The 17592-nt window shown below is 44.4% G+C and overlaps 1 protein-coding gene across 4 annotated transcripts in view; it reads left to right on the plus strand.

The window, feature by feature from the left end:
• Positions 1-17592, plus strand: part of SFMBT2 (Scm like with four mbt domains 2) — a 221244-nt gene that overhangs the window by 197326 nt on the left and 6326 nt on the right. For all 4 annotated transcript variants that reach the window (XM_081297166.1, XM_081297168.1, XM_081297167.1 and 1 more), the window contains 4 exons: positions 7286-7461; positions 9144-9310; positions 9685-9942; positions 10909-11037. In XM_081297166.1, coding sequence (XP_081153292.1) covers positions 7286-7461; positions 9144-9310; positions 9685-9942; positions 10909-11037 — 730 coding nt within the window. The remainder of the gene's footprint in view (positions 1-7285; positions 7462-9143; positions 9311-9684; positions 9943-10908; positions 11038-17592) is intronic.

Here is a 17592-nt window from a genome sequence, read left to right on the forward strand (position 1 = left end):
GAGAGAGCAAGGTGCCAGGGACAAAATATACACCCCAAAGACAAACCCCCAGTGACCTACTTCCTCCATCTACACCCTAACCGCCTATATTTACCACCCAGTACCGTAGTCCTTTCAAATTATTAATCCACCAGTGGGTTAATCCACTGATTATGTCACAGCTCTCATGACTGATCATTTCACTCATTGCTATATTCCTGTGTTGTCCCACACATGAGCTTTTGGGGGATACCTCGCATTCCAAACCATGACAGCTTATAAGGAAGAACTCTCTCATATCATTAGTCCTCAGCACGGATTGGAAAGCAAAAATGTACTAGCTGTAGTGCAAAGGGAAAAATGGGTTCTGTGTAGTTCTGAAGAAGAAATTTTCCTTCTTTCTGATGAATTTGGGTTTTCTAAATTGACCTACAATATTTTGAATTTAGGAGAAATCTAGGCTATACCTTAGGGGGCTTTTAAAAAAACCCTTCCAACTCCATGCATCTAGAGACATTTTAGTGTTTTCCAACATGTTATAAAATCTTCTGAGGAAGAAAAGAAGACTGTGTTAGCTGTGCTTTAAATGCTTTTGAGCATGAAAGCCAGGTAAAGGCCTAACAGATTTCTCCAGTACATTGTTACAGATATTCAGACTATTTAAAAAGAAAATGTGCTGGTTATCATTTCAAGTAAATTAGACTTCATTGTCACTTAGGCAAGGAGATAAGGTCAGATTTTTACTTAAAAATCATCTCAAGACGAGACATGGTCAGCTCTGGAAATATTTGGTTTCTTCCTTTTTGTGAATATTGGCTAATTTTGTATGTACTTTTGTTTATTTGCCCTTTCTTTGGCCTTTACTCAGGCCTATATTGTATGAACAGTGAGATGTAACAATGGCCTTAAAGTGATTTGTGTGAAAAGTATTCCTCATCTGTTCCTGTGAGCTCCACTGGCTCAGATGGTATGGTTTGCTCCCCTGGAAACATGTATGGTGAACTTCAGGTGAGGTGAGCAGGGGGACCGGTTCTGATGGAAAACCAGGCAGTTCCCCGTGTGAGTCCTTAAATTCTTCTGGTGATGGCACAGTATGTCTGGGTTCAAACTCACATCGGTTTAGGAAGTTCTGAATGAGTCTCTCCTAAAATAAACACAATGAGGCTGAAAAGCCAGAGGCACTGGAGTGGGAAGGTTAAGAAGATGAGACCATGAAGTCGAAGCTCTATTCTGAAGGAAGTCAGAACCAGGCCTCTCCCCATTCCCGCAGGGTTAGTAGAGGTCCCTTTTTTCCTTCGCTCTTTCTCCTATTGGAGGATGTGAACTCAGTGGAAGAACTGGCCTCAACCTCCGCTCCCTCACCCCATCACTACCTGGGAGGTCTTGCCAATCGCTCCTGATAAGGGGTCATCCTAAAGATGAATGATGGAACCCAGGCTGGACTGCAGTTGTCCCCCTGGACTGTGCTGTCACTTACGAATGGATCCTTATACCATCCACATTGGTAGGAAGGAGAGGAGACTATTCAACCTGCCACTCTTTCTCTGCCCCCTCTATTCTGCCATGTACCCTCCTGCATGGAAATAAATGCCTACTTTGGTTAGGACATCCTTATTGATATCAGGGAGGGGAAACCTTCTCCTGTACCCTCTTAGGTTAAGAGACTGCAATCCCATGGATTAAACTGGCAACAGAGGCAAGGAGGGTGGTGGAGGGGGATGATGTACAGTTCCGTGTTCCTGCGCAGGAACACTCAGGAGCGGGTCAAAGAGGCTGTTAGAATCAGGAGTGTCTGCAGCGGGCAGAGAAGGCTTCTCTGCAAGAGTAAACAGAGTTCTTTGAGAAGGAGAAATTGTGTAAGAGAACCAATGGGAGATAAGAAAGTGCGAGATAACGCTTGTTTCTGCAGGTGTGAGTGGGCTCTTCATCTTTGTGGTCACGGAGTTCCTCCAGACAGGGGGTTGTGGTGGGTCTACTCCTGCTGTCTCTCTCTGAGTAGAAGCTGCCCCAAAGAGGGGATTTATGGCCGTCCTCATTCCTCAGAAGTTTTTGCTGTCAGATAACAGAAGCTCCCAGAAGGCCTCTTTTTCTGTATCAGTCAGCTTAAATAATCTGTCTAGTTACTCTGGGGATCCAAGTGGGGTCCCCACATGGAACAGGGTCAGCCGCAGCATTTCCTTATGTGCCCAGTTTGTAGTGAAAGGAGATGATTTTCCTGCTTCCAGAATCCTCCAGAACCTCAGAATGCAAATGTGCTAGGAAGAGAGAGTAGAGGATCTTCTAAAAAATGGGGCAGGAGCTCCTGTCTGAGGACTGTCGGGCATAAAGAGTCTCCTAACGGGATGCCTCCCCTCCTCCTGTCCTTTCTGTTCTCTTGCTAAAGGCATCATTTCCAGCCCCATGATCCTTTGTTTCTTGCGTTTTCCTTCCTCCTTTGGAGATGATTTTCACGCCAGGCAGTCCTCTGGCCGGGTCTCTTAATATCCTCCCCATCTCCTCCTCCTCTGAGGTCTTGGAATATGTGCTGCGAATGTTTCTCTGCACACTGCCGTGTGGTGGGTGGCCCACAGTGCACGGGGGTAGTATCAGCATGTGGTTTGGGGTTGTTCTCTGCGCATGTCCTGCTTACAAAACCAAGTGTTCATTTGGATTTTACAGAAAAATCACGAAACACAGAATAAAGGTACTGTTCTTTCCTCCTGATCAGCTTGAGAATAAATTGTGTTAAGCCGTCATATGATCCCCCAAAACCTAGTCATATATGCCTTACTAACCAAGGCATATCGCATAAGAAGGGCTGCAGTCTTTGGTGCCTCTTTCCTAGTGGCACACCGTTCACATTTGTCTCATCCCTCTGATGTTTACTTTGATCATTTAATTAGTGATGTCTACACACTGCTCCAATTTGGAGGTCATCTGTGGGGAGATACTTGATGCTATGCAATGATGCCATTCCCTGCAAATTTCCAGCTCATTTGTTACTGCCTTGGTGTAATTGGTAGATTGCTGTTTACCAAGTGTATTATCCTCCATTAGTATCATGTCTTATTTTGATGCTCAGATTGCCTTGGATTTGCGTAGTTGGAGCCACCTGTACCTGTTTTTTTTTTTTTTTTTTTTTTTTTTTTTGGTCCCTTCAGCTTGTCTCTGTCATTCTTTGATATGCTTTTTCTTTCTGACCCAACAAGATGTTCAGAATGTATCTTCTTTCCTGTCCCCAATCCTGGAATTAGCCATTTCTTCAAAGAGCCTGATTTTTCCCTGTGGCCTTGTGGTGGGGGCGTTATTGTCAGGGGATTGGTAGAAAATAGCTTCTAAAACCTAAGACCTGGCATTGGCTACGCTCACTGCTCTTAGGGTGTCGCTGCTGCCTGGTTCTGGGAACAGAGCTAGGGTGTTGATGTGCATGTACCTGCTAACCCTTGCTGGAGTCAGGATCCCATCCAGGTTCCAGCCCCCACCCAGCATGCCAGCTTCCTGTTAGCCTTTTCTTTTTCCATATTTGCAGCTCTTCTCCTGGAGGTGGAAACCTGGCTCAGGCCAGCTTCAATGGACTTGTTTAGTTTTTACTTCCTCAGGCCCAGATCATCCCAGTGGACTCTGCCTGCATGCAGATGGCCTCCTCTCCATGTGTGGCCTGCTTTCTGCCTGTCACAGGCTGGGTGCCTCCCACACGGGCTGCACTGCCCTAAAGAGGCCCTTGGGACCCACCCCTTTCAAAAGGGACAAGAGGCTGTAGGGTTGGGCAGGTAGAGTGTCAGCTGAGGCAGGTCCTAAAGGGGCTACACTGAAGGCTGTCTGTCTTTGATGGGAGGGTATACTGGCCACATAGGTGGGTCCCACACCACCCGTGCACCATGACTCCTAGACAGCGTTGTGCAGGGAGGGCGGGAAGTCACCCGTCATCTGTAAGCCATGCTCTAATCTCATTTTTATTCATTAGTGGGTTTTTTATATTCATGAGAAGTTTTACTAAAGCACTTCTGCTGAACCATCCCAAATTAAGGAGGGAAAAAGCCACCCTCTTCCCGTTTCCCACAGGCAAGTGCTCCCGTTAGGGCCTTGTGACTCAGAGGCTTGGCCAACTCAAGTATCTGATACTCTTTGAGCGCTCCTGCTGCAGTTTGACATCTGACCTGGTGTTTACATTTCTCCTGCTTTTTTATGTCTTATTATTTTATTTCTCTAAGAGACTTTAAGAATCTTGATATTGAGCTCTTTTAAACAGAGTCCTTGGACCACCAAACACGTCATGGATAAATCTGCAAGGGAAAACATACCCATTAATTCTTTGTTTCCCACAACATGGGGGATATACAGTGTTCACATAGTTCTGCTGGTTTTGGGGCACGAAATGCATCAAAAGCAAAAACTCCCCCTCCCCAAAAACAAGTCCTAGAGACCACTCCTCTGGGATAGGGGGGTTTCTGCAGTAGGATTGATAGAGGTCCGAGAAAAATCAACCGTTGTGCAAGGCCGGAGGAATTAAAGCATGATTTTATCTACAAAGCATGGCTTTTTAGTTCTTACTCCACAGAAAGTCAACCTTGGCACATCAGAAAAGTTAAAGAAAAAGGAGGGCAGAGGTACTGGGATATGAAAGAACACTGAATAAATATAAAGTACGTTTTTTTCAAGTTAGAATCTAATTTTTTTTTTCCTGTTGAGACTTTAAGAAGTGATTTATTGGGGGAAAATGAGTTTTTCCAGACTCCAGAAAGACATTAAAAAAAAAAAAAGCTGAAATATGACTTAGTAGCAGTTTTTTCTATTTATGTCTATTACCACATTGTTCTTTGTGAACCGGATCAAGGTTCTTGAACTTATTTTTTACCAGTAAGTCACAGAAATGATGGTCTCCTTGTTTTAGACTCAGATTTGCACAAATTAACTTCCTGCTCTTCCTGTTGTGTCCTGTCATGGACTGCCAGGTTCCTGAGTGTACCAGCATGAGAAATGCTACAAATAGTATGTAGTGGTAGTTTTGGTAAATAACATTTGTACTAATTTTGGGGAAAACAACCAAAATCAAGAGGAATCAACTTCCGGGGTAGACCAGAAGGTTAGGTGAAGATTTGAGGTCCTTACCTTACTGGTTGGCATTGAAGGCCTACCTTGGAGGTTGATCCCTCTTGATTTTGGTTGTTTTCCCCAAAATTAGCACAAATGTTATCTGCCAAAGCTACCAACCACTATGTACTATTTTTCTACAAAATAAATTGCTCAGGATTTCAACTTAAAAATTGGGATCCACATCAAGAACAGTTTCATGGGCACAGCTGTTCTGATGCAGCCATGTCATGGCCTCTGTGTTTAGTGAATGTGAACTAATCAAAGACCAGTGGTCCATGCCAATGGGAAAGTTTACCGCTATTCTGAGCCCATGATAGCTTTAAAAACGTATGGAAAGGTGACCGAAACTGATTTCCAAGTGCTCATGTTTTCAGCTGGGCTTCCTATCCTGTTAAATCCTGGGTAAAGCCTCCAGGAACTGTTTATAAATCAAGAACGGTCCATTCTGCCTTCTGTAGATCTGTGGCTAGTCATTGCTGATGTTTTTCTTAGGAAAAAGGTTTCTTTCCTGCAGGTGAAGAACAGCTAGCTCATGAAGACAGTATCTAAATCTCAGAAGCATCTATATTCTCCAATCCTTTGTCGTGGGGAAGAGCGAGAAAGGACAACCTGGATTTGTCATTATAGTTAAACAATATCGGTTGCACTTTCCTCTGTTGCCACTAGGTCATAGGGAAGACCCTAAGAGAATATTTAAATACCATGGCAGTAAAGATGGCATCTCTGTAAGCAATGTTAGTTGGATGGTAAGATTTTCATACCCTTAATAAAGTTCATTGTAAGGAAAAAGAGGTTTGAGTTTCTGGGTCTCATTTTTCTGGTGCCTTGAGAAAAGTTTTGGGAAAACATCAATATTTACACTCTAGACTGTTCTTCCCCTGAAGGAAGAGAAAAACACTTAAGGAAGCCCTTAGAGAATCATTGCAGAATGTAAACCAAGAAAGGGCAGAGTGCATGGCAGGCAGCAGCCATGATCAGAGGAGAAGCAGATTTGTAGGTGACAGGCTGTCTAGGAGTCCCTGTTCTTGTCCCTCTCTTTCCTCTTGAGGTTGTATTAGCCCAGACACCATAACACTAACCCCAGGCTCAGTGGCGTAAACAGTAGACATTCATTTGCTCATATCCTGGGTGCTGGGAGGCTAAGGCCAAGGAGTCAGCCAGGCAGGTGTCTGTGGATGACTGTGGATGGCCATTCTCTGTGCACATGCCTCTAGAGTCTCCTCTTCTCCTGTGGACACCAGTCCTGTTGTTTTATGGTCCATCCTCTATATGATTTAACCTTAACTTCTTTGAAGGCCCCGTTTCCAAACACAGTTGCAGTATGAGATAGGGCTTTAACATGAATTTTGGAGGGGACAGAGTTCAGTCCTTAACAAGAATGAGGTGTCTTAGGTGAGGTCCTTCTGTTAAATTTACTGCCTCTTGTTCTCTCTCTTTAACTGGAAAAATGAATTTCATTATTCCTGATATACAAATAAAGACTCTTAACTTCCCAAAGACTTCAGTGTGCCCATTTTTGCTCCTGACACACAGAAGCTTTTCCTGTACCCGTTGGCCATTCCCCTGAGGCCTGTTCTGGTTCTGTGACCTCCAAAGCCATGCACCGTGGGGCGCCTGCAGTGCCAGGAATCCTTGTGTGTGGTCTCCTCATCTTGTGTCTGGGCTGCAGTTGCTGGATTTTGTTTTTTGTTTTGTTCTCATAAAATCCATTGTGTTTCTCTCCTTTTAAATGTGACCTTGCTTACCTATCACCATTCTGCACAGATGCCATTTATGAATAATGGAAATTGTCCCCCGTTTCAACAAGGTGATATGCAGTCTTGGCAAAGATATCATTTCAGTGTTCTGAATTTACATGGTGTTTCAAAGCAGAATCATGATCCCATATACACTTGTGCTGTTCAAAAATGAAATATAGCTGCAGCAAAATATCCTTTAGATTTCATGAACTTCGTTTTGAGGACCATGCCGGTTAGGTATGTATCAAACACTACTGATCTTTGGCATGAGGTTATATATAGAACAATGAGAAGGAAGTCCTTACTGCAGATTTAGTACCATTCCCACACATTTTTTAAAAAATATTTTTGTGAGATCGTAAGGAAGTATATAAAAGCCAATAAAATGCAAACCACACAGCATGCTTTGTTTTTAGAAAATGAAGTGGCTTTGGAATATGCTGGTCCTAGTAATCATTTGGTTTTACTATTGCTTTCCCTTCCTTATTTTCTAGGTACAGAGGTAAAACGTACAGGGCTGTGGTTAAGATCGTGCGAACATCTGACCAAGTAGCAAATTTCTGCCGACGAGTTTGTGCCAAGCTAGAATGCTGTCCAAATCTGTTTAGTCCTGTGCTGATTTCTGGAAACTGCCCAGAGAACTGTTCCATTCATACCAAAACCAAATACAGTAAGTACAAATGATGAAAAAAACCTAACAACATTAGTCCATAAGCCAGAACTGCAGCATAATATAGTTGGTTTTTTATTTATTTTTAGCCTTCTGAGCAGTGTTTCATAGGAGCTGCTCTGGAAAATTGTTTTTAAGATTTGCTCTGGAAGATTCCTCTGTGTTTTTAGTCTTGCATTGAGGGAGGGATGGGGTCAATTCAAAACAAGGTGGATTGTCATCTTCAGGCTTTGGAAAAGGAGAAAGGAGAATGTGTGTACTGTCTTGGATTTTCCATGGATCACTTACTCCACAGCATCTTGTGATGCTCAGGAACCCAGATTCATCTCTTATCCTTATGCTGAGAAGCCAAAGAGGTCTTTTGATGCCTTTCTTGAGGATCCTTGTCGTGGCAGCTCATCCCCTGGTTAGATACATGCTCAGTACTCTCTGAGGGCTACCGGAACTAGAGGATTCTGGAGCAGCCGTCCCCCCCCCCCCACTTCTTTATCCCCAGCCGCCTTTGCCTCTCCACTGTAAGGCAGGATTCAACCTGGTACCACTTTTCTGACTGGGAGCATGTGCCTCTGCCAATCCCATCTCATTCAGTGATCCTGCTGTGGGCCGACAGCCACTCTCTGCCCTGTGCTTCCTGTGTCTTGGTGGCCTTCTCCATGTTGGTAGCCACTCCAGATGTCTCTCTCTCTGATATCTCAAGCCCTGAAAACAGCTTCTGAGCTCCCCAGTTCTCTGTCATCCCAGGGGCAATTGGCTCTGCCAGCCCACATTCCAGCCCCCTGCTGGAGAGGACAAGGACCCACACAGTGTGGCCAGTACTTTCTGAGCCACAGCCACTGTGACTCATCCAGTTGGGTGTGGGAACCAGGAATATGGATGTATCTGAGGCACTATTCAGAGTGCGATGTCCTTCTTTCTAAGCACACGCATCTGCCTTCCACTCCTGTTTCTACCAAAGGTCAGCCACGCTCTGTGGCAATGATCCCCATTTCAGTGTACCCACATGGTCTTGAGTGAGAACCCAGGTGGGTGCATATCTTCTGCTTCCTGAAGAACTCATCTCCACAGCCTCTGACTTTTTCTGTGGCAAGAATTCACTAGGTACCAGCCACTCCTGAATGAGGAATGATGAGGGTTAAACTTAGCCTTGAATTTTAGTTGTACAAACGAGCTTCCTCATATGATCGGGGAATGGGAGGGAAGGAGCAACTATTAAAACTCAATTAAATGAAGCCGAAATGAATTTGAAAATGATCCTGGATCTGGTTTTATAGAACTTCAAAGTCCTGAGATTCCTTACGTGGTCTTAGAGTGAACATTGCTACAGGCAGAACCTGAACTCCAGTCAGAGGAGGGCAGAACAGTATTTCGATGGAATCCAGAACAGCAGGAGTTGTTCAGTCTAATTCTAAGGCCCCCCAAAATGTACTGACCTCTGGTTACATTTAGTTAAACCAGGTCTGACCTCTGTAGCCTGCTTCTAAGAGGCTGAACCAGCCTTGCCATGCCTGCTTGGGATTTGGGGCGTGAGAATAGTTTTTCTTTCCCGTCTCTCTCTCCTCTCTCTCCTCCTCTCCCCATCTATCTCCTCTCTAGAGCAGTCGCCTCCCCTCCTCTTCTCTTCCTTTGTCCAGATGTGTGTGTGTCTGCAGCCTAAAATGTTTTAAATCTTCTTTCTTCCATAGCCTACTATTATGGAAAGAGAAAGAAGATCATTAAGCCCCCAATTGGGGAAAGCAGCATTGAGAGTGGACACCCAAAACCAGCCCGAAGAAGGAAACGACGAAAATCCATTTTTGTGCAGAAGAAGCGGAGATCTTCGGCTGTGGACCTAAATGCAGGCTCTGGGGAGGTACCGTCTGCTTAACTAGAAGCACCTGCCCACGTTGGGATTTAAAGTATGGCCCTTCCTGGCAAGTGACTGCTTTACAGGGAAGATTGGGGCAGAATGGATAAAAGTGCAAAATAAGTACCCTCTTCCTGTTTGGTGAACACAGCTTAGCTGCTTTGGCTAGAAAAGGGCCACCAAGCACTGACCTTGAGACTATGGGAGGAATGTCAGGCATCCCTGGACAAACCTGGCACAGGTTTTTACTGGCTGTTCTGGGGAGGAAACCATGCTGGGATCTGAGCCTGCACTGTGGCCTGTGGCATAGGCCACCCTGCTGTGCTCAGCGAGTCCCATGCCACCCACCCCCACACATAAAGCTTTCCTCTTATTCCCAGGAAAGTGAAGAGGAGGACGCAGACCAGCTGGACGAAGATACTGCAAGTGAGGAGACCGGCTCTGAGCTCCGAGATGACCAGACTGACACCTCGTCGGCCGAGGTCCCCTCGGCACGGCCACGGAGGGCGGTCACCCTGCGCAGTGGCCCAGAACCCACGCGGCGGCCAGTGGAGAGGGCACGCCGGAGCCGCGTGGTGCAGACCACCCCTGCAGAGGAGGAGGACAAGGGTCCTGTGGCCAAGACTGAGGGCCCTGAGGTGAGCCCCCGAGCCTGGAGCACAATCACAGGGGCGATTTGGGAGGATTACAAGTTCAAGGCTAGACTGGACAAGGTAGCGAGACCCTGTCTCAAAATAAAGAAGATTGGGTCTGTGGCTCCACGATAGAGCCTCTGGGTTCAATCTGCTGTTACCAACCAACCAAACAACAGGCGAAACAGCAGCAGCTGTTCTGGTGAAGCTCCCAAGTTGATGGGGTCAAAGGCTTTGATGTCACCTCGGCAGACGAGTCCTGAAGCATGAGAAGGGAGCAAGGACTGGAGGAGCACCCTCATTTCTGAAGGGTTTTTACTCCGCCAGGGCTTCTAGTCAGGAAGAAGGCAGAGTCTAGTGCTCCAGGTCCCTCTGAACACTGGGCGCCCCAAATCTCATCTCCACGTCTCCTGTTTCTGCCTGGCTTTTTGCTTCCCACTGCCTGTTGAGGGGTCACCTCTATGGTGTCATGAAACGTGTACCAGACCTCCCCTAGGCAGATGGCAGCTGTTCAGGTGGTATGTGTCATTGGCCCCACCATCACAGACATCCTAAGGAAACTGGCTTTCTTGTGCGCTTTCTCCCTGTAGCTTATGATTATGAAAAGAGAAGGAAGATCAGTGAGTTCAGCACCCTAAACCAGCCAGGAGAAGGAGAGGAGCAGGGTCCCCTTAGCATCCTCGTATCTAAACAGAGATGCTTCGTCCATAAGCAGGCCCAAGATTTCCCCGACCTGGGGCTTCAGGATGGGCCGTCAAGGCCTTTCTTGTATCTAACCTCTGAAGGCACAGGGGTCATTGCAGGTGCAGGGGAAGTCACCACTGGGACACTTATGAGGAAACTCCCCAGAGACAGTTTCTGTGGCTTGTTCAGGTGCCCAATGAGAGAGCCAGGGCGGTGATGACAGCATTAGAAGGACCCACTTGGCCACACAGTGTGCAGTGATGGTCTCCTGCCCTGCTTCTCCTGCAGGAAACCAAACAAGAGGAGGAGGGGAGGCTCGTCCTAGAGAGCAACCCGTTGGAGTGGACAGTCACCGACGTGGTGAGGTTCATTAAGCTGACCGACTGTGCCCCCTTGGCCAAGATCTTTCAAGAACAGGTATGGCGCCTGGCTATGCAGTTATTGGTTCATGTGAGACTCCAGATCTTAAAGGAACACCCTGTCTTACCTGGCTTCTTCACGACTGCTAGGCGGGGACAGATGTTTCGGGTGCTCATTCAGCTGCAGTTGACACCTGTGAGGGTGTTCTTTCATGCTGACAGGCAGGTGTGGGAGACCTGACACCCCATGCCCCACAGCCTGGTTCCTGCTTCTCACTGTCTCACTGACCCCATGGGGATGAGACTCTTCTGATGGCACCCAACAGGGCAGGGGTGAGGGAAGTACTATTAACTGACAGGGCAGGGGTGAGGGAAGTAATATTAACTGACAGGTAAGTAGTAGTGGTCCAGGCCCCATCTTCATTTTACACTGACCCCACAATGGTACACTTGCTTTTTTACTGTCCAGCAGGATGAACATCTAACTCCTGCTTGTCCTTCTCAAATGCCACTTAGCTGGGGTGTTGGGGGTCCTGGTTGCAGCCTGGCTGGACTGGAAGTCAAGGCTGATTGCTGGGCCTCCCCTGGTGGGGAGTGGGCTGGGCCAGATCTCCCCAGGGCCTTTTCCTGCAGTACAGCCATTAGTTCTACAAGTGTTTTGTTAGTGCCCGTTGGCCAATCTGGGTTTCAAGCGTCTAAGCTCTAAGGTTTGATTATATGAGGCACAGAAACAAATGACAACCACAAAAATAACTAAGAAATTCAGCACTGTGACATTAATTCAGGCCCCCAGGGTCATACCCAATCTTCCCTGTTTTTTCCAACATTCAGATTCCTTCTATTTGGTTTATAGATAATGGCCAGTGCTCTTAGTTCTGCTTGGCAAGAGAATAAGGAAATGTGTGTCTGCTGGACCTTTTCTGAGGGGAAGCCCTCTGTCCATTGTGTTCAGGTTAATGCTGTTTTCATCACTGTTTGCTTACTTTCTACATTTCTTTCATCACAAAACAGTTTAAAACCTATAGTATTATGATGGACAATGTACAATCCATTGATGCAGTCTAGACCTGAAAGGAGTTTGTAACCTAGCAAATGAAATGGCTGTAGTTAGCTACAACAGCCAGACAGGTGACAGTGTGCCCTGACAAGAAAGGGGTTTTCATTTCCATTTTTAAGTTAATCTGAAAGCAAACTGCCAATCTGCACACAAGCCACCTTGCATCATTCTGCCTCTGGCCTTGTCTAAAGAGTTCAAGTGTAAGCCTGTGGCTCAATTGACTGAAATCCTTGCATTGTTCCACAGTATAATCAATATCTGTCTTTTCAGAACTTGCATTAAAAAATACTGTTTTCCATATAATAAATTGAAGATATGTTCATCCAGTCTATTTTTAGATTTAACAAACCATAGTCTAGAAAGAGAATTTTTCAAGCATTAAGTCAGAAAAATACAAAAGGAAGGGTCTCTGGTTTCCCATGAACCCAGGGAATTTCCCACTTTTCTCCAAAATCAATGTTGTAATGAATTGTACAAAGCAAATGAATGCAGTTCCCAGCTCCCTCAAGTAGGGTAGTTCTTGACATTCAGACTTTTCTCCAGAGAAGTCCTGGAGGTAGAGCGATTCATCTGATCCACCCTGGAACCTTCTGCAGATGTGTGATAAATTCGGGCTGAAGGAATGAATGGGGCAAGACAGGCAAGTTCCCTCCTGGCCTTCTGACACTCGCTGACACTGAGAGGGCTTAAACTGGGAGTGATTTTTTTTTTTAACCTGAAGAACCCAGGGTAATGACCTTGTCCTTTATTACAACACACAAACAGAAAGAGAATTTCATGTCAGAGTTTAGGTGATGGGTTTTTGTGATAAGCCAAATCTTGGTCTTAAAAATAAAAAATAAAGCAATAGATGAAATCCTGTGAAATTTATTGCCTAATGCAACATTTCCCCATCTGGCATTTATTTATTTATTTTTATTAGGGAATATTTTATTGCATATGAAGCTGACTGAAAACCCCATTTGTTCACATAAGTTCCCTGTGGCTGGTTGATACCATTTAAATTGATGAAATCAGCAAAGTTCACAACTTTCACAGGATTCATGATGGCATTGCAAAAAAAAAGAAAGAAAGAAAAAAAACCGTTGTGTTAAAATATGTAACAAATGCCAATTATACAGGTTTTAATATGCTAATGTGTGTCTGTTGGCTCATTTATTTTTTCAACAATATTGACCACCTGTTATATGCTTTATGATATCCTACAAGTGTTTATGGAATGTGGTCCATTCTATATTGGCATTAAGTTTTGTTTTTGTTTTTTTCTTGATTTAGCTTCCAGTGCCCACATTTAACTAAGAAATATTTTTCAGTTGAGCCAGAACAAAGGACTGATTCGATCACTTCTAGATTTCAAGTTTCGGGAGCTCAAGACCATTTGTGCCAGGAGAGGTTAATAGGCTGGCTCATCCATACCTTGTATACATACATCCTAGTAAAGGAAAGTGAAGCAAAGCTGGTTAGAGAGAAAGGCTAAGATCCCACTGGTATAAAGTCCTCTCTTCTTCTAATCCTAAGCCCAGTTTCAGATAGTATCTCAGAACATTTCAAAGACATGGAACGTGACAGCAACATCCCTGCTTGTAGATTAAAGCAGTCGGCCCCCTCCCTCCAGCCACCTCTTCTAGCGTCACTGAAAAGCTTGGTCCTTCATTCAGACTCTCTTCCTCTTCTGAGAGCGAAAATAGGTAGGCTTTAGTTGATGAGTCTTATTTCCACTTAATTTTACATTTCGAATTAGGCAGTTTCACCTGTTATAATAAAAAGCTGTTGCCCGCTGGGCTGTGTGATGTGCATAGGCACTTGAGTCCTTTTCTGACCATCAGACCTTTAATTACTAATTTTCACTAATTTGTTCTATCATCTTTTAGCCCAGATGACACAGCTCTGATGTGGTGATGCCTCAGGTGGGTCACGGCAGGCGTTATCTGAGCTCTGAGAGGAACTAGAAGGAGCCTGGAGGCTTGATTGGCCTGTGTGCAGAGATCACAGTGGGCAAATGCTGACGGCGGTGTGCATTCCCTCCCCTGGGTGCTGTCAGTTCACAGACTGTTATAATCTCCAGGAGCGTTTGCAAAAATTATAAACTCCCCATTAACAGCACACACGCCTTTTATTTCTGGAATGTTATGGCAACCACTTAGAAAATCTATACTCTATAATTTTATGCTGCAAACATGTACATTATGTAGTAAAAATCCACACATCTATAACTAAAAAAAAAACAAACAAACCAACACAAAACTCTAAATAGTGTTTAGCCTATTCGTTCACCTTTTGTGAATTAATCTGCTCACACACAATAAGCAGACTGCCCAAATTAGCGATTTACTTTTTTTAAAAAAAAATTTCAGGATTGTTTACAAGTTTCCTTGCGATTGAGACTGTTTCCTCCTCTTTTTACTTCTCTTGACCTGAGCACTTCCATTGAAGAACTGCCAAGTCCTAAATGAAGTGCTCTATCAAAATAAATGTAAATTTGCCACATGCTAAGCATGGCTTTCATGTTATATGATTTATTATATTCTATTTCTTTAAAATTAGTAGTCCAGTATAACCTAATGAGTGTTCTGCTAGCAATTCTGAATTCTGTAAGAATTAAGTCAAGTGTGAAGTCTGGGGTGTTATTTGTGTAATCTTTTAGTGCAAAACAACTTCTTCCAAACCATAACAAAGGCTAGGTAAGAGGGAGAGTAGGGGGATCCCTCCCTCGTTCCTTGGCAGCTGGGGAAGTCACACCTATACTCTCTCCTGCCCAGTTTTTTTTCATTCACCCGTTTCCCTTCCTGCCCATTGTGAGGTGGACTAAGTGGGTCACATGTGGTCTGCAGCATGAGCAGGTCTGACACGGGTTAGGCATGTCTGTCAGCCACGATTCTGGGTTCCCTGAGGCTTTCCACAGTCCTCCCAACAACCCCAGCAGGGACCACCTGATAGTCGGCCATTAAACCCGACTTCAGGGCTGGGGTTGTGGCTCAGCGGTAGAGTGCTCGTCTAGCACGTGCAAGGCCCTGAGTTCGATCCTCAGCTCCACAGAAAAACAAATAAATAAAATAAAGGTATTTTAGTTGTTCATCTACAACTAAAAACTATATATTAAAAAAAATAAACAAACAAAAAACCTGGCTTCTTCCAGCAGGCATTGTGGAAATGAGGGGCATGAGCTTATTCTCGGTGGCGTGGTCTTTTCAAAGTGATAATACCCAGGAGTTCTATTTTGCATCATTTAATGAGGACAGAAAATGGGTTGAAAACCTGAAAACCTAGAGGTGGCAGCAGTTGGGCTCTTAGGTGGCTCAAATAGGGACAAGTTGCATTTTAACCACTTTTCCCCCCTTTAGTAATTGGTCCAGTTTTTAGTTAATTCTTCCCAGACGGAGCCAGAATGAAGGAACTCTGTAACAAACCAGGTGGTTTAGCCTTAGCCTCCCTCCATCTTCCTGCAGATAGGAATTCCATTCAGTTCTTGTTTTCTCCTCACTTCTTAGCACCACATGCACCAGGTTTTCCATGTGGATTATGAGTAAATTGGCTTCTTTGGGGGACAGGGGTGGGCATGTACTCAAAGGCATGGCCTCCCTGCACTTCTGTTTCAGCTTGCAGTTCACACCAGGGCATGTGGCCTCTCCTTCACCCTCTTCCTGCAGCATCAGAGCAGAGACCTTTTGAAACCTATAGTGTACCCCTCTGCTGCTGACTGGGCAGGGGGAAGTTGGGCCCAAGGCACTCTCATTGGCTTTTCTGCTTGGGGAAGTCTGAGGACAGGACAGGTGACCAGGTGGTTGGGTGGGGTGGGAGGGACATCTGGTTTGATAACGTCAGAGGATGCCATTTTGAGTCCCCAGACCTTTCAACACTCAAAAAAGCATTTGTTGAGAAAATAAGTAATGATCCTCTACTTGAATGTAGTATATATTTATGTAAGTGACCTTCATTGAAATTGTCTGTAGAGAATGAGTTACATGTTAGGGCTGATTTTCAGTTCTAATTGAATACGTATGTCCAAGGAAGGCCATCATGTCCAAGTGTGGCTGTTAGAGACTTCTGTTGAGAGTTTAACATCAGAGAACCACAATTCTAGTTCCAATGTTGTCTCTAACCAGCTGTATGATCTTGGCTAGATCAGCTAGCTTTTCTGGTGGTTGATTTCCATCTTAAAAACAAACTTCTCTTTCCTTAGGCTCAGTTGCAGTGTGAGTCCCTTTCCTGTTCTGTTGATTTCATTGAACATGATGGTGAAGCCACCTGCACCACTGTGGTGTAACATCAACCCACTGCACACTAAAAGTGTATTTCCATGAGACCCAGGGTGCTTAGAAGACTTGGTGTCCCTAGGCTGAAGCCTGTCTCTACTTTGATTTAACATATGTAGGTTTGGCTCCAAACATATCCCTGGCCAGGAAGTACCCTTCCTAGCTTCATGACCTTGAGCCAAACACTGTTTCTTCCAGTTCAATACTTCTGATTCCTCCTTAGTTTAGTCAGCCTTATCAGTAGCCTTTGAAATGGAATTAAAACAGCATGTGAGAGCAGTACAAGCAAAGGAGAAGAAATTTAAATGTAATCTAAAAAGTATATTGACATTTTATTAGTTTATCTTTCAGGATGTATTCCAGACTGATCTGTTTATTTTGTGGTTTGATAAGGTCACAGGGGTCTTTGTTGAGACATGGTGTCTAGCACCATACCTCATAACTAGTGTTCATCTTTAAAATACCAAATTGCATTCATGTTGATACTTTTTTTTTAAGTTAATGTTTAATCTTTTTGCCTTTGTACTTATTAGGGAGTATTGTGGGTTTTGAATCTGATCAGATAATAAATTATTCTTGCTCTTATTGTTAGTCCTTTGAACCTGATTGGATGATAAATTATGCTTACTCTTGATATCAGTCTTCTCAGGCTGCCATTTATACATACTTCTGTTTTTGCCTTAGATATTTCCAAGACAGTCAAATAAAACATTAGCTTAGGAAAACAACTCTAGTGTGAAATTCACTGATAGGTGATGCCTGAATCTCATGCTCATGTACTGTTAAATGACTGTTAAGTCCTTGTGTTTTATGGAAGCCCTGGGCATAAAACTTCTCCACGAGACAGAAATTCTGGTATGCTGAGCTGAGTTTACTTCCACTGATTTTTATCAACACCTCAGGACTGTAATCTTTTTGCGATTACCTCCCTCCTCCAGAATTTGAAGACTCTTGGTTGATAGAGCAGATTGCAGTTAAGCATAATAGTCCAATCAAATGGCATCTACATAAAGATTATCATAGGAAGCAAGCTGGCTAAGAGACAGAGATGTTCCCCCAGTAGAGGTCAGGGCTTTGGAATGAGTCTCCATGTCCCTCTTCCTGTAGCAAATTACATTTAACGATGACTTCATGAATATCTTCATGGTACGGGACCCTGTGTGTAGATAAGGAGAGATAAGTAAAATCGAATGAGCAAATGGTCCTGTGTACAAGTAGCAGCTTACTCTGGACAGTTGTTTGTATGTAAATATGAGTGCGTGCGCAGATGTGGTAGTTATCTTCCTTTTACTTCCAGATGTAG

The sequence above is a fragment of the Spermophilus citellus genome, assembly GCF_964194105.1.
Source record: "Spermophilus citellus genome assembly, chromosome: 6".
Lineage (NCBI taxonomy): Eukaryota > Metazoa > Chordata > Mammalia > Rodentia > Sciuridae > Spermophilus > Spermophilus citellus.